This window comes from Numida meleagris, chromosome 17 (assembly GCF_002078875.1).
Source record: "Numida meleagris isolate 19003 breed g44 Domestic line chromosome 17, NumMel1.0, whole genome shotgun sequence".
Taxonomy (NCBI): Eukaryota; Metazoa; Chordata; class Aves; order Galliformes; family Numididae; genus Numida; species Numida meleagris.
The window spans coordinates 7,079,961-7,104,877 of record NC_034425.1 but is presented as its reverse complement, the minus strand read 5'-3'; the positions used below and the strand labels follow the sequence as shown (position 1 = coordinate 7,104,877).

Here is a 24,917-nt window from a genome sequence, read left to right as displayed (position 1 = left end):
CCTATTCTAACTAATGTTAGAATTCCATCTTTTGAAGTTGTTTAATAATATTGGATGTTTCAGGAAAGGTTAAATAGTGTCGTATTACTCTTTAAAGACACAAACCATTTAATGCAGATGGAATAATATTGTTTTAAGATGAAAGCTTCTGTTTGATGAGAGATTTGGGGCACTGCTAAAAAATTTCTGTGGCTTTATTGTTTATCTTAAACGTGAAGTTTCAATTAAAATGGTGTCTCAAAGTGTGCAACCATTCAAATTTTTTCTTTCTTTTTTTTCCAAAATCAGCATGTACAGAAATGTAAATGCGGTTACACCTCATGGGCTTGGTCTGTTACAAGCAATTGTTCTCGATGAAGTCAAAGAAAGTCTAATGAAGTTCACCAGTGATTCAAGTATTTCGTAAACCTGCTGAGAATTTTAATGCTTTTAAGTAGTGTTAGTCAGTATAAATATGAAAAAGGAAATAAATCATTTCTATTTGCAGCAGTAGCACCGGGAAACTTCCACATTCTTCTAGGACACTAGCTGAATTTTTCTGTCTTGTAATTGCAACGTTGGCTTTGCCCAAATTTAAAAGAAAACAAAAAGGTCCCCCTAAAACATGAAAGTCCTTTTAAATCTACTCTAGTGCCTGCTTTTATCTAACTCAGTCCTTTGTTTGTGATTTGGCAGTCTCAGCTATGAAAATTACTTATATTTCATTGTTTAACCTGCAAGATGTAAGCGTGTCTTGCAGGCAGTTCCTTTGACGGGTATCAGTGTATGCTATTCCGTGCACCGGTTGCAGCTTCATGTTTTCAGAAGTTTGTTACAGTGCTGTGAATCTTCACTGCAGATTTTGGATCGGAAGAATGATGAAATAGAAGTGTTGAAGTCCCTCCACAAAACCAAACAAAATGAAGCTGAGGAGACGATTAGAAAACTGGAAAAGAAAGGTGATTTTTTTTTTTCCCAATAGTTAGTTTTCATTTGATTTATTTGTTTATTTTTGCGGGGTGATATTGTTCTACATCCTTTTTGTGGCCATGAGCCTGTGTGTTCCTTCTAGGTACAAACATACTTTTCCTTTTCGTTTGCAGGTCTTGCCCTTATTTTTCCTTTAGACTTGAGAGGCTTGTGTGGTTGCCTTTGCTACTTGTCTACTTGCCAAACCAAATTTTCCAAGAGACAGTGTGATCTTATGTTCAATGCTCAGTCTTTTATAAGCGTCACTAATAAAAGAATTCTTTGATACTGAAGTATTTTGACCACTTCTTCCAAGCTTTTGGAATCCCTGGTTCAAGGTTAATTTATTTATACATTCAGTACATTTTTATCAAACCACAATGTATTATTTATTTAGGTCTATTGTGGCAAGAGATTTCAAACATCAGTAGTAGTCATGAATACGTCTAAGTATGAAAGTTGGCCCATCTGAGTGTGGCTTGTCAGCAGTTTTTGAATATTACTTTGTTCTAGAATTCCTTGGAGTGTATTTATGCTGTGGATGGAACCACAATGTAAAATAATACACAACTTTGGTAAACTAGGTGCAGAAAGGGAGAGACTTCCATGTATATTTTTTCCTGCTCCCTGCAAAGCGAATTGTCCTGCAAGCAATGCAGTGCTCCTGCTGGTAGCTGTCCTCAGCTACAGTGGGTTACTTTAGAGTCACCTGCACTCTTGTCAAGCACTGCAAATCATCAGTCACCTCTGAAAAGCGAGTGTACTCCTGCTTTTCTTTCCACAAACATCATCAGTCTCTGTGTTCTTGGTGCAGCCAGTTACGATTTAAGTATTTTGCTCATTCAACCCACATGAGAACCTTCTTCTGGGTGCCTACAAAATCAGGTTAGAGATGCCTGTTTTCTTTAGGTTCTATGGATTCTTTTTGAAGTTTCTTTACTGCTAGAGTAAGAGAAACCTCAGTGAAATATTTTCTAAATATAATAGAGGACACCTTGTGCTATTTTAGTGACACAGGATTTAAGTACTAAGTTGTAACTTACATGCATTAAGTATTTTTAACAGCAGAAAAACATGAGGAAAGCCAGGTCAATTGGAAACTGTTGTAATCTGATTGCATCTGTTGCCAACAGTGAAAAACCCAAGGATCTCTCCTGAATGATTGTTAATTTTCCTATTTTTTGACAGTTCAGACTCTACTTCGTGAGTCACAAGTCATCAGAGAAGCAAAGGAAAAGCAGATTGTAGAGTTAAAAAAGATGTGTGAGAAAAGCACTGAGTCTCTGAACAACGAGTGGGAGAAAAGGGTAATGAGTAACACTTCGAAATGAAAACGTACATCTGTGAGAATACAGCCTGCTGCTTTAAAAATATGTATAGAATAGAATATGTTACTCTTAGAGATATTTTCCAATGCAGATTTTATTTATGTCTAGAGTAGTCTTTCAAGGTTCTTCTTGCCTACTTTGCGTGTCCCCAGCCTCCTGCCCCCACCTGCTGGTCGTTCTAGAGTTTGGTCCTGGGCTCCACCGGGCCCCCTTGGCGAGCCTTGGGATGTATTAGGGAAGTGTTTATTTCTGGTTGACCTGGCATGGAATTTTAATCTCAGCAAACCTGCTCCTACCTGCTGTCACCACGATTCCTTTGAACCTAGTACTTTTGCATTGGGTCATGAATTCTTCAAGGTGTTTTTATGTACTGCTAGGCTCAAGGCAGCAGCAAGGCAGAGAAAAGCATGTTCACTGCGGTAGAGCTTCACCTTTGCCCAGATTATTGTCAGTGTTTGCCTTGCTTACCCCTCTCAGAAGTGGGGGGGGTCACAAGAAGGGCAGAGTGACTTCCCTTGTAGATGAACTATGCTGCTTCGTTTTTTGGTGGTTTTTTTTTAGCAGCCCTTGCATTTAGAAGTGATATTGGTTTGAATTTGCATCTTATGAAAGAAAAATGGTAAATCTTGTCCTTTGTGCTTAAAACCTTGATACTTCAATGTTTCTTTTTAGAGAAGTATTATTTTCAGCCTAAGATCATCCCCTTCTTGTAGTTACACAGCAACTGTGACTGTCATCAGTGATGCAAGCATATATTGAGAAGGCAAATTAAGATGCTAATATAAATTTTAATTAAACTATAGAAGCTAAACTGAAGCATTTATCTTGTAGAAGATAGTAGTGTGAAGTATGATGGAAATACAGTAAATGTTCTGTTTTGTTTTTAAAAACATTTGTAAACTACCCCTTCATAGCGTAACAGTAGACCTTTTTAGAGAGCGATATGGTTTTGTTATAGAGGATAGAAACGTAGCCTTGTCAGATGTTCTGGTATATTATGAAAACAGAATATTAATAAGTGCTAGTTTTATATGCAGTTTATCATTTGATAATGTTTTTTGTGGTGCAGCTTCACAGTGCCGTGGCCGAAATGGAAAAGGAGAAGTTTAATATTCGGAAGAAGCACACAGAAGACATGCAGGAGCTGCTTGAGGACACCAACGCTCGTCTTAGCAAAATGGAGGAAGATTATATGGAACAAATAAAGTCAACAGTAAGCTTTGTGTAAATATGTCACAGCAGCAAGTGTATCTTGGAATTTTGTGCTTTTTTTTTAACTGTCTATAAAACTCTATGAGCACTCTAGCAGCAGTCTGGAAACACTATTTAATCATGTGTCTCAATCTTTTTGATCTTCGTTTAGCTTTAAAAAAAATATATTGTATCAGTCATATCGGTGTCATAGATAAATGTCTGCTGGTGGATGATGATAAGATGGTGGGGGGAGATTTGATCATCAGCCTCAACTTTACTCTCTAGGGAAGTGTAATCCTATGCCAAGCCTTTCAAGTGGGTCTTGTTCCAGCATACGAGGTTTGTAATTATGTAAATTATACAACAATTTGTAGTAAGGCATCATCACCCCAAGCCATATTGTCGAATTACTTTCTGAACACTTTTTCCCTCTCATTTTTTGTCTGACATGGAAAGACACCGCTGAACACAGATATTGATTGGAAAGATTTCAAACGTATCTTTTTTTGGAAAGTGCAAGATCAATACTGAATTCCGCGTATCCTGAGATAGGTTTTCTGGTGTTTCTTTATGTTGGGTATCAGTTTTAACTCTTGCTTACCTAAAGATCTATTATTACTTTTATCCCCGCTCCTTTTATCGTGTGCCTAAGTGATGTTCTTAGAGGCAAAAAACCATTTGTGATGACCATCAGTTTGACAAATAGAAACAAGTTCTTCCCTGATTGCAGAATTACATGGAAAAACTTATATCAAGTAGAGGTCTGTGTTGCAGAAACAGAAAATCCAAGGAACTGAATGTGATGGATGAAAGAATTCAATATGTGAACAATGTAGAAAGCAAAAAATTAACAAGAGTCCTAGAAAGCATACTGTTCTTTTTATCAGTGTTGAATGAGTGAAAGGACAATGTCAAAAAAACTTTACTCCCTTATTAATGAACGTTGAATTTAAAAATTAGCATTCAGATCATGTCATAGGTAACAGTAAATACAGAGAAAAATGGACACAGTCTGTCAGCAAGATTGAATTTAAGAACCATCAAAACTAGACAGATCTTGCTGAGCAGCTTCTGATTTAATAATTAAACAAGGTAGAGTTCAAGGCAGGGCTTAAGATGAAAGACTAGACTGTCACTGGAAATTAGTTTTCTCTTTTTTCCCTCTCTTGGTTGTGTTCTTTTATTTTCTTTCTCTTATTTTTTTTGTATTTCAGAGATTTCTTCTTTGGAGTTTTACATTGTCAAGTATGCCATTGCTGTTAGCAAGTGAAATAGACAGCAATATAGCTCATAAAGTAGGATTTTGTGCATTAAACAAGTATAGATATTAACTTCCTGAGCGTGGGACCACAGGGAGGAGTTATGGTGTTTGGCAATATGATATCTGTGTGACTGATTTAAAAGAAACAGCTGAACCAACCAACAAAAATGGCACCAGACTGTGAGCTGGCTTTATACCGATGGTAGAATTTTCTGTCTTACCTTTACAAAGTATCTTAAGTCACTTTCCAAAGTTCACCTAGCCACTCTGACTGTATGAGTTTCTTGCTTTACTACAGGCTCATGTAGATGTCATATGGCAGCTGGGCACTCACTTCAGAGGGCAGATGTTGGAGGTCTTTTTATTTTACTTTAGCATAGAGTGAAAATACTTTTCCACTTCCCTCATATTCAGACCTTTGTTAATACAGTAATAACAATAAGTACATCCTGGAGGGCAGCTGTGACTTTTTTTTTTTGACTCAAGCCTCCTGTGGAATTCTTCAGTCATTTCCGTGCAGATCAACATAAATTTAGGGAGGAATGGGAAGTAATTGAGTAGAAGGGGCAAGTAGCTTGAAACTAATTCTGCTCACTGTTTATATGAGGAGTTAATGTATTGGGGGGAAGATATTTGTAATTTATTGGAAGAAATTCACTGTGATTAAACAAATCATAGAATCATTAAGGTTGGAAAGACCAATAAGGTTATCTAGTCCAACCATCAACCCATGCCTGCGACCACTCTAGACCACGTCATTCAGTGCAACACCGACCCTTTGAAAACCTCCAGGGACAGTGCCTCCAGCACCTCCCTGGGCAGCCTGTTCCAATACCTCACCACTCTTTCTGAGAAGCAGTATTTCCAAACATCCAACCTGAACCTCCCCTGGTGCAACTTAAGGCCATTTCCTCTTGTTCTATCAATGATACGTTGAGGTGGACTGGGGAAGTGTATACCAGTGGAGGCTAGAGGAACGTGGTCTCAGCCCTCATAGGTACTTGCTATATTCCTGTGCAAAATGCTTTCCTTTTCTGTGTGCCTCCACCTTTCCAGTAATAAAATGGAGATTATATATTTACCTTACAAGATGATTGGTGATTTTTTTCAGTTAATATTTTAGTTGATTTGAAACTCAAGAAGATAAAGTATGCACTCTTCATGCATCATCTGTATTACAATCATCCTTCTCATATCCTCAGTATCCGTGCCTGTTGCTGTATGTTCTTCTTTTAAAAGATTTCTAATTTAGAAATTGGTTGTGCATATTGTTGAATATAATAGAGAAGACACTACTTTTTTTAGTTATTATTTTGGGTTGGTTTTTTTTTGTATGTATATACAGCATAGAATTTACTATCATAGTTGACAGCTTTACTGTTGCAACCCTTGTATCTCTGGTCACTGAAGAACGTTTTTGCTCAAGGCTACTGGATAACAACAGGGGTATACACTAATTTATTCTGGTGGTTTCTTAACAATGACCTATTCTTTTAGAACCAGACGGTCAAAAATCTGGAGGCTCGAGTGCAGCAGTTGACGGTTGAGGCTGAAAACAGTAATTTACAGCGTCAAAAATTATCCCAAGAGAAGACTGAAGCAGAACAATGTTACCAGGCGGCACGTTCTGAACTTCAGGAAATGAAAGCAAGGTAATTAAATGGCGGTTGCTGTTTTTAACATTGAAGAATATGGAACATCCGAAAGCAAACTGCAATTGTTTTCATTCAGTAACTGTGAATGATCATTTGCATTAGAGAATTGTCATAAAAATCTATTAATTGACACCTAAAAACCTCATTTTGGAACTGACTCAAATGACCATCGTTAAGTGTTGTATTTCTGTTATTTATAAGCATTTCATTCTCTTACAAGGAGCATGTGGTACAGTCAAACTTGAAAACTGTAAAACTGATGCTGAGCAGGTAAAATGCCAAAACGTGAAAGCAATTTCTATTTGTTTGCTTACTACTTACAGGCACAACTCGCTTCAGAAAGACAAGGACCGTATTATGCAGGAATATGAGGAGAACATTCAGCAACTGCAAAGTAAATATGATGGTGATATAAATGTGATGAAGCAGGAGCATGCTCTCTCTGCAGCTAAGGTACATTTCCATGCATATTCCATTTAAATGTTGTATTTTTGAAGTGGTCTCCTCAATGTAAATAAAATGCATATGAATAAATCCCAGAAATGTTCAGTTGCATAAGTTATTCATGTGCATAAGTATGAAACAAAAAAAAGTGATTTGATTTTTCATTCCCAAGTTTGACTTAAAAAAAAGTCTGAAGACGGCAATTTTGGGATGAATGTGTAAGTACAAGTGGTATTTCTATGACTGATACAGATAAGGTGCAATTAATATGCTGATTTTCCTTGTATTTAAGTAAAAATTCTGAATGCCAGAAGACCTCCACACACTTAAAGAACTAGGGTTCTTATAAGGCCTCTTCAGTAGGTTGTCCTCAAAGGCACGTTGAGGGAAAATAATTATTTCCAGAAATAAACTGTCTTGCAGGTTTCTTTAGTATGGAACGTTATGTTAAATATTTATGTATTTAAGAAGATATTCTAAAAATTCTGTGAATATGTATTCCGCCCAAAATGTAATACATCTATTTACATAGACATCATCCTGGTAGATGCTTTTACCAGTGTGCATAGGTAGTATATAGCATTTATTCTGCTTGATGATATGAAATATACGTAGAGAAGGCTTATGTTTTAACTGGCATCCAGTAGTCTTTGGAACAATAAGATAAATGAGATCTTTTGTGTGTTCTTTTTAGTGCAATTCTGGGAGCTTTGATGATGCATTGTTCATTTCATTGGCAAGATATTCGTCTTTTAACTGTTGGTACCCAGTTGATGCAAAATGTCTTAGTTGTTATTTGTGGTTATCCATGCATTTAAAAGTTCACTGGACGGACAGATGTAAAGTATCCAAAGTTGCAAACTTACAGTTCTTTTTGGGTATTTATATTCTCTTCCAATTTCTAGGCACCTTTGAGAAGTGACTTTAAAATGGCAAAAAGATGTATCTGTGTAGAGCTAATGGGAACACAAAACAAAAATTCTTTCTTCTGTTAAATCCTTGCAGGCATCTGATGTGATTGAAGAGTTACAGCATAGTGTGTGTCTATTAAAACAACAGTTACAAGCTTCGGAACATCAAAGACAGCAACAACTGAGGGTGAGTCCTGAACTTCTCACTCAGGAATGACAAGCTCCTTTTATGTTTTCCCAGTGATCTGAATATTTAGATAGCCGTATTAAAATACACTTGTTATACAGTATGCATCCTCATGTGTTTTATTCATATAGATATAGAGGGTGTAAACTTTTCCATAAAGCAATCTCATCTTGTCCTACTATTTTATGGAAAAGAGCAGAATTTTCATAGGACCTTTGTGACTTATTATCTTGATTCATGTGTTTTAACATGATTCAACACCATAAGTATGTATCGATGCATTATAAACACGTCAAAGAATACAGTTATCTTATGCTGGTTAAAAAAACTTGTTGCTTTCTAACAGTTTTAGCTCAGTTTTCATCTTCCAGCTCAGTTTTCATCTTCCAGCAGACACTCTAATTAATCCTTCTATTTCAGGGTAATGAGTTCCATGTCTGTATTGCGTATCAATCATGTTTAAGCTTTGGCATCTACTGTTCTTCCCTTGTCTTTAATTTCAGTGCTGATGTAGTACAAAAAACCATTTTAGTAGCTTAGGAGAGCGAGTTACTTTTTCTCTTCAGCTCCTTGAACTGTGGCTTTTGAGATGGTTTTGTGTGGATATTTTTGCTGTTGGTTGTTGGGGTTTTTTGTATGTCAAAGAGATTTTCCATGAGTTATGATGTAAGAGTATTCCTTGAGTCTTGAATGTATGAACAAGGATCTAAGACCTGTAATCTTACATCTTTTTAGGTGGCCTTTTAAGGTAATGAAATACTAAATATAGTAGTGTCGTTTCCATAATTAAAAATAAAAGCTATGAGTCAATCTTAAAGTATTGCTTAGTGATGACATAAAGTGGATTTTTAACTCTTACGACTATTCTGGGTGTGTTTAAGAACTACTTTGAAATGAAATAACAAGTCACAGATTTATTTCATTTGAGTTCGTACACTTCTTCATTTCCAGGATCAAGACTATAAACTTCAACAAGACAAACTTCACTTGGAGTGTGTATACGAAAAACAGGTAAGATTATAAGGCAAATATAGTATGTTATGCACGTTTTTGAGATTCTGAAATCCTCCCCAAAAGTGAATTTTGTGCAGAACAAGGATATACAGATAATGAAACCTAACACCCAGTCTGACAAATAATTAGGTTTCGAACAGAAATAAAGACAAATATTTAGCTCTTGTACAGCACCAGTGTTCTGAAAAAGGAATGCATGCCGTTTAAAACCCTTTGAGGGGAAGTCACTCCAGCTTAGAGGGTACAGTACTTTCAGTGCTCTTAGTTTTTTTTCTTAATTTTTTTTCCTTATTTTGAGTCTGTCTTAACTATTGACATATTAAAGTATGAGTACAGAATAAAACCATAAAATGGTATAGATTGGCCCATAAAACAGTAAAACCAAGCTTGCCTTCAAGTAGAAGAATCATGAAGTCTCTGATGTAATCTGCTCACTTAAGTACATACCCATTATCTAATAATCTTTATTGGTCTACAGTGGCTATTGCCTGCTAGGATATTTAAACATCAAACAAATAATAGGTAGTAACCCTAAATGTCACTGTTTGATTAAATGTGCTTATCTGCTGAATCAGGAACCAGTTAGGCTAAATGGCTTTACAAGCAAAGGAAACACCTGCTTTTTATAAATAATCTACCACTTGTTTTCCAAACATTCAGCTAAGCGTAAGAACAGTGATGGATTGTTACTGAGAGCCATTCTTGAGCCGGCTTTTATATATGTGTGTAGCTTAGCCAGGATTGGTAACACCTTCTTCACTCTCTGGATGTCCTGTCAATATTGAGGCTCTTTGAAACCATCTAAGTACTCAGAATTCCCTATAGTAAACACCTACATAGAACTGTTTACAGTAGTGAAATTCTGTAATACCATTATTTTGGAAAAAAGTCACAACACCTTCAATTGGATATGTGCCTGTAATTCAGTATTGTTTCCTGCACTTACAGGCATACTCTTAAAAGACATTATTCTTTATATTAATAACTTAATAAAACGTAACATTGCAAATGATTCTAGACAAATAAAAAATTCCTATGATCCTCATCCTATAAAGAAAATCGTGGCTGGTAAGTCACACCATGACATTGATTCTTAAGCAATCCTAAAAATAAAGTAATTTCTTGCACTTAATCTGCCTATGGAAAAAGATATTGTGAAAGCCTATGGTTTGCACCATACTAAGAGAGGTTGCTAAATTCTGAAGCAGCTTTCCTCATCCGAAAAATGCTTCGGAAACATCTGTTACTGGTTATTGAGTTTGGGAAGCAGGAGTCAGATTTCATTCACTGTTTGTTGCGACTCTATTGCTTTATACCAAGATAGACAGATAGATATAGATAGTTTTCTAGATCAATGCCAAAGAAATATGTAAAAGAAATAGTTTTAGAATTTAAAATAACATTTTTTTTTATATCGGGCTTTGTTTTACCTAAAATAAGATTTTTTTCTTCAAATGGTAGATTCTTGGCATCCAGAATGATCTTGATAAAGAAAGAGGGGATGCCCAAAAGAAAATTCACAAACTGGAAGAGACTTTGAAGTAAGTGAATATGGAATAACTGTTGAAACATCTGTAGATTTTTAGTCAAATTTAGTGAATAAGCATGTGCTTAGTGTTGTCTAACCACCTTCCGATAATTTGTCTGAGTTATATTCCCATTGTAAAGCTCCATCTTTGGTTTTAGCCTCTCTCTTTTGGCTAAAACCCCAAACCACCCAAGTTTATTCATTTTTGTTTAAGTGGGGGGAACAGAGCAAGATCAAAGATAGTGATTTCAGCTGATCTTTCCTTGTCAAATGAAACCATCTTCAGTTTACAGTGGATACGTAACAAGCAATCTGCGTGGAAGATGAGTTGCTTTGGACTATTTTGGAGGAAGGGGTGAATTTGAAAAAATGTGTATTAGAGCCCAATGCAATAGATACTGGTCTGTTGTGTCGTGTACTGTGCAGTCTCCTGTTTGAGGCTTAAGGAATTTCTTTATGATTTAGGAGAAGCCATGAGATGCTCAAGTCTGTTGAGGAAAAACTTCAGTCTTGATTTTAATCTCAGAAATTATATTCAAACTCGGTTTAGTATATGGTATTTGTCATTCAAATAGCCATAAATTACATTTTCAGTGTGGACTTTTCTCCTTTGATACCACACGTTTTCCTGTCAAGTGGTAATTTTTCAAATCTGACCAGGATTCAGGGGAATTGCGTACAGCAAAGATGCTTTTCATTACCTAACTTGGAACAACACTCTTGCTAACCTTGTACGTTACAAAACTAATCAGGATGCAACAAGTTTGATATTTTCTGAGCAGAGGAGTGGTTTACATGCACCAGATGCACATGTGACAAGATTGTCTCTTGTTATACTTCTTCCTTTTGTGATTATGTAAGGTATTATTTCCACATGTCTATACAGTTTAAAATCACAATTATGGAAATAATTTCTAAGAAAAATAGATTATAAAATAGATTATTCCAAAACGAACTAGAAGTTTTGTGAAAACTACTTGGTTAAATGTAACAATATATCTTATCTAAGCTGGTAGAGGCATTGGGAAGTCACAGGGCTGAAGTTTGTGTTCCTTTATTTCTACAATCCCATAGGTATTTAGCATCAACAGAGATTATTTTCAATTACTACAGAAATTAATACAAACTCTAGTGCTTAATCGTTAAATTCTTTGCACCATATCTTTTTCTAACTTTGGAGAAATTACATTGTTTATCAACTAAACTTGATCTTTTAATATTTTAACATCTGATTCATTTATAATGTTATTTGTAAGCCATGAAAGCTTACAAATGGAAGATAATTAATACCACTTCATGTCAGCTTGAAGTTACTAAAGTTAAGTATGTCTAATACAGTAAATATGAGTTTTCAGTCCCCTGGCTGCTGAGAACTGATTCCCCCTCTGGGTGCCATTACTGCAGAGTAAACATGGCAGTGCTCTCCTTCAGGCAAGTATTTGTAAAGTGGGTTAGTGGCCTGTAGATTTTGAACCTTTTTTTTTTTTTTTTTTAGTTAACAGCACTGTAATGAGAAGCTCTGTGGATAGCTGAAGAGGTCCTGATTTATTTCAGATATTCCTTGACTGTAATTAAGCTTAGGTTTAATGTTTGGGTTAGAGTAAGGATGTGAAAGAGCCCCGGTTACTGGTGATGTTTCAGGGCCCGCACAGCTCAGAGCTTGTTGGCAGAGAGCAGTCCCAACCTTCTGCTCTGTGTGGATGAGCCTTTTGCCTAAAACTGAGGATGGATCAGCCTCGTGGCAAAACATCTCAGTTTTAGAGGTCGTATACTCTTTAGTAACAAATCTATACTACTGTTGTTTTGTTGTTTTATAGCAGTGACTTGGAGTTAGTTTTAGTTAGCAATGGAATTAGTAATGCTAATTATTACTTTTTAAATGGAATAGAAATAAAAATGAGCTTTCATTCTTGTCTTTGTTTGGATGGAATCAGAAGTTGGAAGAGCCATCAGGGCTGATTTCTGCTCTGAGAGATTAAATACATTTTAGTGACAAGTATATTGCCCTCGTGTAAGCCCAGCACACGCTCTTGTGACCAGTTCTTTCAGACTGCAACTGAGGAGCAAAAAGCTCTGCGTTCTTAGTTCTTCCAAAAGGCTATCCAGAGGCTTCTTTCCCACTGAAACTGAATCACTGAAAGTAAATGACAAGAGGGTATTTTTGGTATGAGAAGAAGTAATATTCCTGATGGTCTGGTCAGCCTTTATTGCAAATGAAAGCAGCTACAGAACGTAGAACTTGGAATTGTAAATGGTTTTTTATATGTTATGGATGATTCATTAATTTGGCATCTGTACATTTCTGATCACAGAAGTGTCAGTACATGTGAGTGGCAGGAACAGACTCGCTGCAGGCCTGGTAGAGAAGAACAAGGCTGACTTTCTGGAAGCCAGACCTTTAATTTAGTGCCAGCACATGCCCTGTCCCTGGAAGTGCTGGAGGCCAGGCTGGACAAGGCTTTGGACATCCTGATCGCATGGGAGGTGTCCCTGCTCATGGCAGGGGCCTGGAACAAGATGATCTTTAAGGTCCATTCTCAGCCAAACCATTCTATGATTCTCTCTAAACAATATATCTGTATGCATTTGTATACAACATGTATGTGTGTAAGTAATACAGTGAGCAGTTAGATTTTTGTCAGAAAAGTGGCTGTGTTCCTGAAGATTTCTTTCCACTGCTGCGAGAATTAGTGCATTTAGAAGTCTCTTGATATTAGATGAATTCACAAGAAGAAATGTTTTATGGGAAAAGGCTTTGTTTTCCTGTATTTCTTTGACTATTTGCAGAGCTACAAGTAATTAAGTAATTACAACCTAAAGCAGACACAGTAAATCTTCAGAAAACAACCTCATTTTCCTTGAGATGGGTGCAAATATCGTTCACTGTCTTCAGTAGAAATGATGCCTTGTGGAATTGCAGCTCAGAACCCAGTAGGTGCATCAATGATTTCTCATGAACTACTTTGATCTGAATGCACTTTGATTCTGAAATGGCCACAGGATTGTATCTTGAGCAGCTATGCAGCTGCAAACATGAGGAAAAGGAAGTGGTAGGTATTTTAGGGATTTTATTATTCTTCTTATTTTTTATTTTTCCCATCGTATGACAGCAAAGAGTGCTACTGCGGTTCCAACACTATGCATGTAGATGAATAATGAAGGGGAGGGGGAGGAAGTACAATTGACTTTAAAGAAATAATGATGCCAGAGGTTTAATACTGAATAGTCTTCAAAGTTTATGGACGTTTTTTGACAAATCTTTTGCAAAAGAACTGTTCTAGTACTCATGATTATTGGTGGTGACTTGTAAGTATAAATTTCATATTTTGTTTAGTAATGCATGTCACGGGCATTGCCTCATAGCAAAAATGGCTGTAAGAATTGCTCCAATTCTAAGGAAAGTATTTAAACTGCATTTATTTAATAACAAAATATTATGTAGAAAGTTCCTATGCAGTTATTTAGGGGAAGAGGTTTTTTCTCGAATCCCTTTTGTTTGGTTGCATAAAATATGCCGTGAGAGTGGGTTACAAATAGGCTAAAACTGTGGTTCTTACCTCCTTCATTTTAAGTAGAGGAATAAGAAGTGAAGGAGTATGGTTAGATTACAATTTGCTTCCCTCCAGTAAAGAAGGGATGATTTGGCAGTATCAGTAGTTACAGTCACAGGTTTTTTGAATTGAATTATGTAAATAGAGCATATGTTTAGCCCACCTCAGTGTTAATACACTCTTTCGTTCACTTTCATTCTGGAATCTCAATCTTTCTGACTCCGTGGATGTATGAAGTTTGTCCATCCATTTAGAATAAATTATAACCTTGTCTGTCATGTATGTTTGTTATCATCTTTCTTCCTAACTCTCAGTGTCTGTCACCTGCATGGAAGTGCAGGCCTTCCTGCTGATGGCTTCTTGGAATAAGTCTTGTGATGATTCTCACATACTAAAAATAATCACAGGATCTGATTTAATGCTCGAGTTTGCATCTCTTGTATGGAAGTTAATATTTTCACTATGCTGCTGAAATACAGCTTTCCCAAGATCTGTTCTGAAGTACAATTGAAGGAAATGAGCTTTATAAAGTGATATTATGACACATTAAATGAAATGTCACCTCTACAGGTGCAGGTGTTGCAACTGAACACGGAAGTGATAAGCAATACGTTGACACTACCTACAGTTAAATGCTTCATACCATTCTTCCTCTCAATTTTTACCATTTTTTTTGAAACCTGCCTATGGAGCCAAATCTCAGAGCTTTGTGAGTGGTGATGATACAGAGCAAATGTGTAGCAGCTGGTTTATTGAAAGTCACTCAATAAAATTGTTTGTTTACATAAGAAACTGGCAACACCTCTTTTCTCCAGTGCTTCTCTGCTCCTTTTCATCTGAACATCTTTAAAACTGTTCTGGGGAAAAGAAAGGGATAAGCTCTCCAGAAACCAACAGAGCTGCTCTTATCTATTAGCAGATTTGTATTTTTAGAAGGGTTGTTAAAGTATGTGAATACAGTTTTCAAAATATTTTCTGATTTGTTTATGATGGCAGAGCAAAATGTTTCAAAGCCTTTTCAACCAAAGGCATGGAATGAAGGTGGATCATACCAGTAGAAATGCAATGAAATACAGAAAGAAAAGCAATTTACTTTTCCTTTCCCATACATATTTGTATATGTGCACATGTACACAGAAGAGCTTATGTTTATGCTGAATCTCTCTCCTACTTTTTCCTACAGCTATGGCTTTGCAATGACTTATTTTTCATAGCATAGCTTTTTTTTATATGTGAAGAGAAAGTCCAGATGTTGTTTGGTCTAAATGACTCTTGCCTTTGTTCATAATTGTAATGCAATGGAAAGTGCAGCAATGACAGCGGAGCAGCAAGGTCCCAGGCTGCAGTGAGTGAGGATTTCCTCAAGTGCAACAGCCATGGGCACAGAAACAAGGGAAAAACCTGCTCACCTCCACTGCCAACTCCTCAATGAGGTCTGGGAAGGGGTGGATCCTGGCCCCATCCTTCCTGGCCCCATCCTTCCTGGTCATTCAGGTGCACTGCATGCACCTGAGCTCCCCTGGGTTGGCCCTGCCTTCCCACCAGGTGCTCCATCACTGCTTCAGGCTGTGACTTAGCATTTCTACTACAATAATACACAAAATGCATCTAATTTTAGCACCAGTTTTATGCAAGAATCTTTTAGCAATCTCTTGCAAAACTCCCTTAGTCTTTATATCAATTTTTTCTAAGTTGTTATAATAGGGACAACGTAAAAAATGTGAAAGTATGTAAATCTGAGATAAAGAGATGGTTTATGTAATACATCTTAGCTAATAAAGACCAAAACTGATAATGCCAAGAATAAATAAAAACCCAAAGGTAGGTGGCAGAAGGAAAAGGAATAAGTAGCAGTGACTCTAATTTCTTTTAGTTTTGCAGGCTGCAGTTGCATAACTGTGCATTTACTGTTATGGCGGATGACAACGTTTTTTTTAAAAAAAAGTTAAATTTGGACTTTCAAATATTATTTTAATTCAACTGTGATTTACAGCAGATCTTGAGGATTTAATCCCAGACCTTTGAGAACTTTATTTTTTAAAAAGTTCCTCTTTAAAATGCAGTAGTAGGGAGTATATCATTTGGATTTCCCGTAGTGGAGGATGTGGCAAATACCACTGCATACAGTAAAATACAACTGTGTGAGAATCATCCATACGATGATAAATAAATGGTGTGATAGCTTTAACCACAAGGGTTGTTTCTCTTCCTTCTTTGCTGCTCTATACTGAACACAGATTCTGAGTAACTGCTTGTTGTTCATATTTTTAGGATAACTGCCTAAGTGTAGTTATTTTCCTGCAGTTAATTCAGTTTTTCCTTGAAGACAAAGTATTTGTGTATGGAGAAATTCTTGTAGGAATGGAAAAGCTATTACTATTTAAAGCAGGAAATAATTAAAGAAATACGAGAAGCCATTGTCTTTAATTCCAAATGTTGCAGTAAAGAACATTATTAAGAGTTCATTTTCATGTTTGTTGTGTTCATCATTCTCTTTTAATAAAAATACTTCATGTTGTCTCGTTACAACAGTTGCAATATAGCGAGAAGGACAAACCTTGTGATTTAGAAGCAGCAGTAATGTTAAGTGGCTGAATAGTTTAGAGACAATTTTACTCTTTAAGACGGGGTTCTGGTGTTGGTTGTTGGTTTTTTTGTGTGTGTGTATGTGTGTGTTTTATTTTTTCCCCTCTAAGAATCAGTGGAAAAACAGCCAGCTGTTCTCCACTTGGTGCTCTGTTTGAGCATCTGAAACCTTTTAGAGCCGAACCAGTCAAAGTTTCCAGCATATTGTAAACATTCCTTTAGCTCCAGTGAACATGCTGACATAACCCTCACTCTAGGGGGCACAATGTAAAGTATGAACAGAGGACAAAAAAATGTGGTAGCTTTATTTAATAGTCTCACTTAAAAGAAAACCTAAAGTGTTCTATTAACTATTTACAGCCTTTCATTTTCTTTCACCAGTTTCTCTGGAGACCTACTGGCAATAATGAAATATGTATTTAAAGAAAACTCCAGTTGTACAAAAAAAATGACATGATTTGTAGCTTTTGTCTATACTCAGCATATACTCTTATGTCCCTTAAGATGATTATGGCTATATTACATCTTTTTAATGATATTAACTAAGGAAATGCTTCGCTATGACGTATAGCTGTATGAAATGAAAAGTAGTGCCTTGTTAGATGCACAGTGCTATAACACATAGCTGCTGAAAACGAAGTTGTAATAATTAATGTAGTCAAGGGCTATAGAGTTTGATCTCACTAAGTGAATATATAAATAGTTAAGACAAAGGTCAGAGTCATTCTCTTCTTATGCCAAAAAACTTCCCTTTGATATTAGCGGATCTTTTAAATTCAGCGCAGTATATTCCAAGGCTATAGTGCTCAAACCTTCGTTGAAATGAAGAGCCTTCAGTTGGCCAAAGGAAGTCTTTGAGATCATTGAATTTGATCGCTGACTTTCTTAATGAGCATAAAATGTTTCAGGCTAACACTTTTTCAGGACCAGTTAAAAACTATCTACAGAAATAGTTCAAAGAATGTCTTTGTTACTTTTTTACTTGTTGCCGGACAGACTTCAGTGACACTTGGTAATCTTGAGTCTCCTCTTACTCTTACTTTTTTTGCTTACTTTGTGCAGCTTTCCTTCAATAACATGAACAGCACAATCAGCCTACACTGGGAAATGGAAGTTAGTCCTTCTAACAGTACTTCTGTTGAAACAATAACATGAAAAACCATGTCTACCACACTGGTGGGCATGAAGAAGCAACTGATGAGCTGCATAGGTGCTCATCATTCCTTGGTATTGAGTTACTCTATTGTCCATTACAACATAGATATTACAACATCCTAAAATATAACAGCCCTAAAAATAATGACTGAATGAATACTGTATCCTTGCATCTCCTCGCTTCTGATAGGCTTAGTTTTTTGGCTCCTTCTCATTCAGAAATGCTATTTGGTAGTGTAGTCACGATTGTCTAAGGGGAGAAGAGTGACAAGATTAGTGGGAATTTTTTGTTAATAAAGGCTTTTTGAGCCAAGTTGTAGACCTCCTTGAAATAATAAAGTTGGCATGCTTTAAACTGGGGTAATTAGTTAGATATTTCACTTAGAATTCTGTTTTGGAAAAAAAAATGGAGGCAGTCTTAATACTGTTATTTAATCCTCATCATCTTTGACATCCAGCCACTGTTGGCACTGTCACTCAGTGTCTTGCTGTTCTTTGTTAGTGCTGAATGATTCTTCTTGCCTGGCTCTCCTCTTCCTGTCAGTGTTCTCTCCCATGGCTTGTCCTTGAGATGGTTTATTTTATTCCACTTCAACCTTCTGTGGCACAGCACTATTCTCTGGTCCTCATCTTTTCCTTTTCTGTACCTCTTCTTTGGGAAATCTCACGAATCTATTTGCTATCTGTGCCGCTGAGTTATTGCTCCACCTTTTAATTACAGACTTGTCTCCTTTTATCTAAGCAGCGATCTACACCCATCTCTCTTATTCTTCCCTCCATGTTCTACTGGCTGAGGTTTGTCTGTCATCTCAGCATGTGAAAGCCACAACAATTAATCTGTGTCCTAATCCTCTGTTTTGGATAACCAAGCCTCTGTGGCCTTTCATATGTGATGCATCTAAATCTTGTAGACAATTTCTGTAGTGTTTAGCTAAGTTACACCACTTTCCTTTCCAGCCACATTTACAACGCTTACCCAGGCTTTTAACCCACATCTCATTCATCGTTGTGCAGTTGCTGTTTTTATTCTGTTTGCGTAGCACCTAGCACAACAGTACCCTGCCATTATTATAATGAGAAATAGTTATAATAATTATTACTGTGTTTGACCAATGCCTGGTAAATTTGTGAGCCGCTCATTTTGAATGTAATGCATTATTCCTGTTATTTCACTGACGTGTGATATTACACACATGGAATATTTACTCTAAATTCATTAATGACTTTAAGTAGTGGTTTACTTTGTTAATGTTATCTTGTGATTTATTGAAAACAAAAGTATATGGTTTAAAATGATTGATATTTACAATACAATTATTACGGCTTACTTGAAGGAATGCAGACCAGCTTTTTGATGTTAACATCTCAAATTATGCAAAATATAAACAATTTATAAGTGGATTCATGCTTTTTCTCATAAAGACAAGCTCATCTGGTGCTTAAAATCAGGGAGCAGAAGATAAAATTGTTCTCTACCTTACATTTTTTTCTTTGAAATGATGAAACAAGTTAGAATGCTTTCTAACAACTTGGAAATATTAAAGTGCCCAGGGACAGGATAGGGATGATGTTTTGAAGGCAATAAATATTTCAGCTTCACATTTCAGTCTTTCTTCTTCCTTCCTTTGATCTGGCTTTGGTTTAGTTATCATTCCGCCTGAATGACTTCACACTGTCTTTCTTCCTCTCCACACCAAAAAGAAGTGTTCTGCACAGATCCCATATGTTTGGGTGCTCTCGCTGTAAGAGAGCTTCGTTGTTCCTCATTGTTTGCTGGTAATAACTGCCTCTGTTGCAAGATGTGCTAACTACAGCTAAGATGGATGTGCTTAGGGCCAATATATAATTTACACAGAAAGCTGATAGTTAACTATCACTGTTAGAAATAGTAGAGCATGAGCAGTAAAATGGTATATTTCAGAGCATTTTTCTCTAGCAGTAAACTAAAGCAGGAGCCTCTTCTTTCTACAAACACGTGGTACATTAGGCCTTAATCCATCATCTGTGTGGTTAAAATAGTCTTTATCGAAGAAAAACATTAGAAGGACTGTTGTGTGGTGTATTCTTTAATGGTCATCATGTGTAGCTGAGCAGTAGTGCCACGAATCTTGCATTTGGCTGTTAATTGGTAAAGCGCTGCGTTCCTGGAGTCCTGGAGCAGAGCACCCCCGTGTGCGGGGCTCACTGGGGTTGGAGAGCACGATGGTGGGTTTGCTTCCATAAGGTTTGTGTGTGGGAGCGTGTCCGTATCCTGCATGGGTACACGTGTGTGTACATATAAGATACCAGTGTAGATTTCCTGGAGTTTTCTTTTGCATGTTTGATGAAAGTTGTTTTTAGCTACGTACGAAGCTGTGTTTTATGTTGTCTGGTGAGAAGCAGTCATCATTGGGAATGCATGTTTACATAGGTTTGCTTAATCTAAATGGACTATATACATGACAATAACTGTCTTTGTTTGAACATGTATTAGTGTAAAACAAACGGCAACAACAAAAATCACAAATCAGCCCTCCGTTTATGTTATTTCTTGCTCAAAAAAAAACAAGTGAACAAGAAATCCTTCTTCAGTTGCCTGCCAGCAAGTGCAGTGGTTTGTGCTTTGGTGGGCAGTGAAGCAGTTTTCCCTCAGAAGTACTTATTTGTGGAGAGGAAGGGGAGGAATGAATCCATGCAGCTCCACCAGCACAGACGTGTTGTGCAGGACTGTCAGGTTTGCAGCTGGAGGGGCCTGGCCTGCGGTCACATCACCAGGCAGAGATCTCTGCTTCACTGAAGGCTCAGCCATTGCTGTGCTGTTCCATGCCCTGGCCCTACAAAGCAAGAGACTATTCCCAAAACTGTTTTTGCTCTAAGAAGACCAGGAAGAGAGCGTGTTTAAAATGCAACTTTTAAAATACATTCTCAACACATGATCTGTTAAACATTTGCCAGCAGACTGAAATTTACTTTAGTCCTTTAACAGGAAAGACACTGAACTTTTAGAACATTGCGATTTTCCCAATCTATTACTTTTTCCTGTTACTGAGAAGCCCTCTGAGCTCTGCCCAGGGTGCTTGTGTGCAGATTTGCCAATGGGACATGAAACTCTGTCCAGAGAAGTTGTCCGCGTGTGGCTCAGGGGTACGCACTCTGTGCGTGCGTATGCTTAATGCCATCTGAAACGTTTAAATCTGTAGAAGACGCTGTGAGTGAGGTGCTGCTCCTGCTCTTTGTTGGTGGTCAGCTTTCCCTTTAGGCCTGGTGAGAACCTTTTGGCCGGAGGGCCCTGCGAATAATGCTGCTAGTTCATGCTACGTTTGCTGGAACATCTTGAATTTATTGAACCTCTCATGTAAATCTCTTCATTGCCCTGCGCTTCATTAACTTGCAGTGCTGTAGCATCTTACTGCGTTCAGTTGTTACCTCTTGGAAGACATTTTTACGAAGCAAGGAAAACATTTCTGATGAAGCATGAAGAAGAAGCATTCAAGATGTTTATATTTTCCATTTATCAGTACGCTTCAGAGCGCTGCTTTCTTAAACTGCAATTCTGGACTTCATAGTCCACTTTCACTGAGATGGTCTGCGCTGCGTAAAATTGCTAATTCTGTTGCCACATCCCTTATACGCTGAAACAAGAGGAATTTGCTGCTTTTAAAATTGGGGACAAAGAGTAAATTCCCCCTATTTTTATATTCAAGCCAGCTCAGCTTTAGAGGATTTAAGTGATGTAATTGTATTGTATTCGGCCCCGCAACTAGACCAACTCAAAAAAATAGTCTTCAAAGTGAATACTTGAGTGCTTCATGCTAGGCACATTGCTCAGTGGCTTGGGGAAAGAAAGTGAAGCTTTTCTTATATTTGGGAACCGCAGTCCATTGTTGTGCTGTTTTTTCAGCTTCTGTACAAATCTTAGATGCACAGGAAGTAGGCAGAGCTTGCTCCCACATCCTGAAGAAAATGATAAAAAGAATTGTTCCTAGTTATAATGAGGTGCTACATCTGTTCATGGCATTAAGTCCTTAAAGGAAAGGAAGGTGCATAAAGGCAATCCTGAAAAGTTTATCTCGTAATGTTTCAAAATAAAAACAGACTCCTCGGGAAGGAGATGTGTACATTTGGAGGCTCACTGGCAGCACAAGGACTGGCATCTTTTATGTTTAAATCTGTTGCATTTCCATCTGCCTGGGCCGAAAATGTTCTTCCAGTGCCTCTTGACAGCTAATCAGTGTTGGAATAAGCTTTGGTTTTGTTTCCCACCTGGAGCTGGAGGCATTGGATGTATTTTGTGGGGAGGGAGAAGTGTTATGCAGTGCCCATAAACGAATGAAGGATCACTGGGAGATGTTGATGCATTCCCCTCTGTTTCCTTGGGGCAGTGCTCAGCCACTGCCCATCTCCACCTGCTCTTGCAGGACGCTGAGCCACACGGATCTCAGAAGGTCCTTCATTCTCTTCATATTTGTTCCCATGAGTTGCTGTAGATTTTGTTACGGGAGAAGGGAACGTCGTGCTCGCTGTGCCTCAGTATCTAGCACTAATACCTCGGGAAGATCTGTGCTCAGCATGGATTTCAGGGGAACCATGAGGCTGAAGCCTCTGCAGATGGGATCAATGCATCGGCTCATTCGGACCGTGGTTAACTTCTGAGGTGATGCTGGTGTGGACGTCCTGAGAACAGTCTGAGGATTTCTGTAATTCTGCTTATGATTGCAATTTTTAGGTCCTTTCTGGTAGAAGTTTAAATCCTAAGTGGTCTTTGTGCCATTTGCATTTAGACAGAAAAAAGTTTTATTTTTTTATTCTGTAGCTGTTGTTATTTTGTAAATAATGGAGAATATGGTTACATAGATTAACATGTAGATTTGCTTTCTCCTGAAGGGACTTCAGCAAACAGAATGACTGTGGTGGTAGAAATAGTGTATTTGTATAAAGGTGATGGATGCTCTTTAGCAAACTTGAAGGAAGTTTTTAGAAACAGACACTCTTCTATGAACACACACATCCTTAACAATAATCACCAAAATCAGAATGTGATGCAGGACTTTCTTTTGTTCTGGCCCAGTTTCTGCTAGGTAAAAAAGGTACTTTCCTTTCCCTAATTAAAATATCAGTCTCTTTATAGCTGACAGAATAAATTAGGCATAAGAAGGGTACCAAAATCAAATAATTTTCTTCAAATATGCATAATGGAAAAAAGAAAAGTAAACAGTAAGATGCTTACTCAGGGCTTGTAGGGCTCCATTAGCAAGGAGATCCTTAATCTCCTTGCTAATAGAATTACCCTGGCTCTCCTGCAAATGGGCACTCTGCGAAGATGTAGGATTATGTTCTTTGTCCCATTGTCAAAGGCTGGTATGAAAACCACGGAAGAGGATGTGAATGCTCTAAGTTTGGGATTGGCAGCTTCCTGACCTTTGTAAGAGGCTCAGTGCTATAACAGCCAGTGCAGTGCTGGCAAGGTGACAGGCTAGATGAATTAGCTGGTCTTTTCCATCTCTTGTGTGTCAGATTCTTTGTTTTATATGGAAATAATTTCTGTCAAAGTGGGAAATTTATCATGGGGTACTTCCTCTGCCTGCAAAATGAAAATGTCAGCCACAGATCTGTTTGAATGTGTCCTCTGTTATAAACCACTGGAGGAGCCTGCTCTGTCCATTGGTAGCACCGTTGTGTTTGTGTGTTTTGATGCAGTCGGATAACAGAACACGTAATGGAAAGTTGTCCACGCTTCCTCATTGTCTTCTGGGTGAAGAATCGCATCGATATTTCTTAATTATTTACAAGCCATCAGAATTTTCTTCTGTGATGTGTCAGTATGGTGGCATGTATCCATTTTTAGGTGTATATATCTATGTGCACATATGTCCATAAAATGTTGTATATGTTTTGCTATTGATAAGCTATGATGTCTTAAGCCCAAACTAAATTCTATCTGTGTTTTGATGCTGATATGCCAAAAACCATAGGCTGTTAATATGAGCTATCTCTGCATAAACATTTAACATGTCATTACTTTAAAGGCTGAATAGATATTACAGCTTTATGGGCTTCTAATAGATTAGGAAGGTACCATATGTCACACGTTGTGCTGCTTTGCATTTTGATATCTGTCAAGCAGTGAATAATCCTGAATCTTGTCTGAGCCAAGATGGCTGTGGGATAATTGTTTTTTGTTTTTAATGGAGCAGTACAATCACACTATAAAGCAGTTCATTTAAATACTATCGAGACAAAGCGCTTCTTAAGGTGAGATTTAAAAGAAAGAGGTTATACCCCAGGTAGTGAGCCATCCACGTCAATGTGGACTTTGAAGGTGGAGGTATTGTCAGAGGCTATGAATGCTATGTTTAGGCTCATGGAATTTGACGAGAGAAAGTGAAAATAACTGTAGACTTCTATTCCCTTCTTCAAAGTATTGCTAAGGGAAGTTTGGCAGAAGCTGGGACAGGAAATTGAAATCTGAATACTATTTTAAACTGATAGGGTTAAAGGCCTTTCTTTTACACTAGCACACTTGTTCTTTTATTTGATACTTGAACTCTGAAAATTTTCTGTGACTTTCTAGGGAGAAGGAGGAGCAGCTGACTCGGGTGACAGAGGTACAGAGGCTGCAGGCCCAGCAGGCAGATGCTGCCCTGGAGGAGTTTAAGCGGCAGGTGGAGCTGAACTCAGAAAAAGTCTATGCTGAAATGAAACAGCAGGTGAGAAGGTCACAATGCCAGCCTTTCTGAAACTCTGTCTCAGTAGGATAGCGGATTCTGATCTTATAATGCCAGAAACATGCTTCACTTGATAGTGCTACATCAAAATCCTTCACAATGTAGTGTCTTTGCTGGCAAGTCAAAAAGGGATGTTAGCGGTTGTTTCATCTTTCTAACAAAGCCAGAATTGTCATTGTTATAAAGGTATCTGCAGTTATGATACTGATTAGGGATTCTTTAAGAGCGAGTCTATAAAGTGTTAGTTTATACACCCCTACAGAACAGCGTTTATAATTTTTCCACTTAATTGTGTGTCTCTTCCCACTCTTTTTGGAGCGAGTGTCTTCTGTTAATGAGGTGTTGTAATCAGTTGGAGCCTCAACAGGAGCAGAGCCATTGTGCCTGCTGTCATTCGTGGGCAGGTAACAGTAAAATCCATTTTTCTCTCCCTGAAATTTAGTAGCAACAA

The 24,917-nt window shown here is 37.5% G+C and overlaps 1 protein-coding gene across 5 annotated transcripts in view; it reads left to right on the top strand.

The window, feature by feature from the left end:
- Window positions 1-24,917, top strand: part of CEP112 (centrosomal protein 112) — a 149,598-nt gene that overhangs the window by 31,391 nt on the left and 93,290 nt on the right. For all 5 annotated transcript variants that reach the window (XR_002443853.1, XR_002443854.1, XR_002443852.1 and 2 more), the window contains exons 10-18: window positions 839-938; window positions 2,137-2,255; window positions 3,346-3,489; window positions 6,229-6,383; window positions 6,710-6,839; window positions 7,836-7,928; window positions 8,880-8,939; window positions 10,404-10,483; window positions 24,313-24,448. Coding sequence is in view for 2 of the 5 variants with exons in the window: in XM_021414850.1 (XP_021270525.1) it covers window positions 839-938; window positions 2,137-2,255; window positions 3,346-3,489; window positions 6,229-6,383; window positions 6,710-6,839; window positions 7,836-7,928; window positions 8,880-8,939; window positions 10,404-10,483; window positions 24,313-24,448 (1,017 nt within the window). In the remaining 3 variants the exon portion in view is untranslated. The remainder of the gene's footprint in view (window positions 1-838; window positions 939-2,136; window positions 2,256-3,345; window positions 3,490-6,228; window positions 6,384-6,709; window positions 6,840-7,835; window positions 7,929-8,879; window positions 8,940-10,403; window positions 10,484-24,312; window positions 24,449-24,917) is intronic.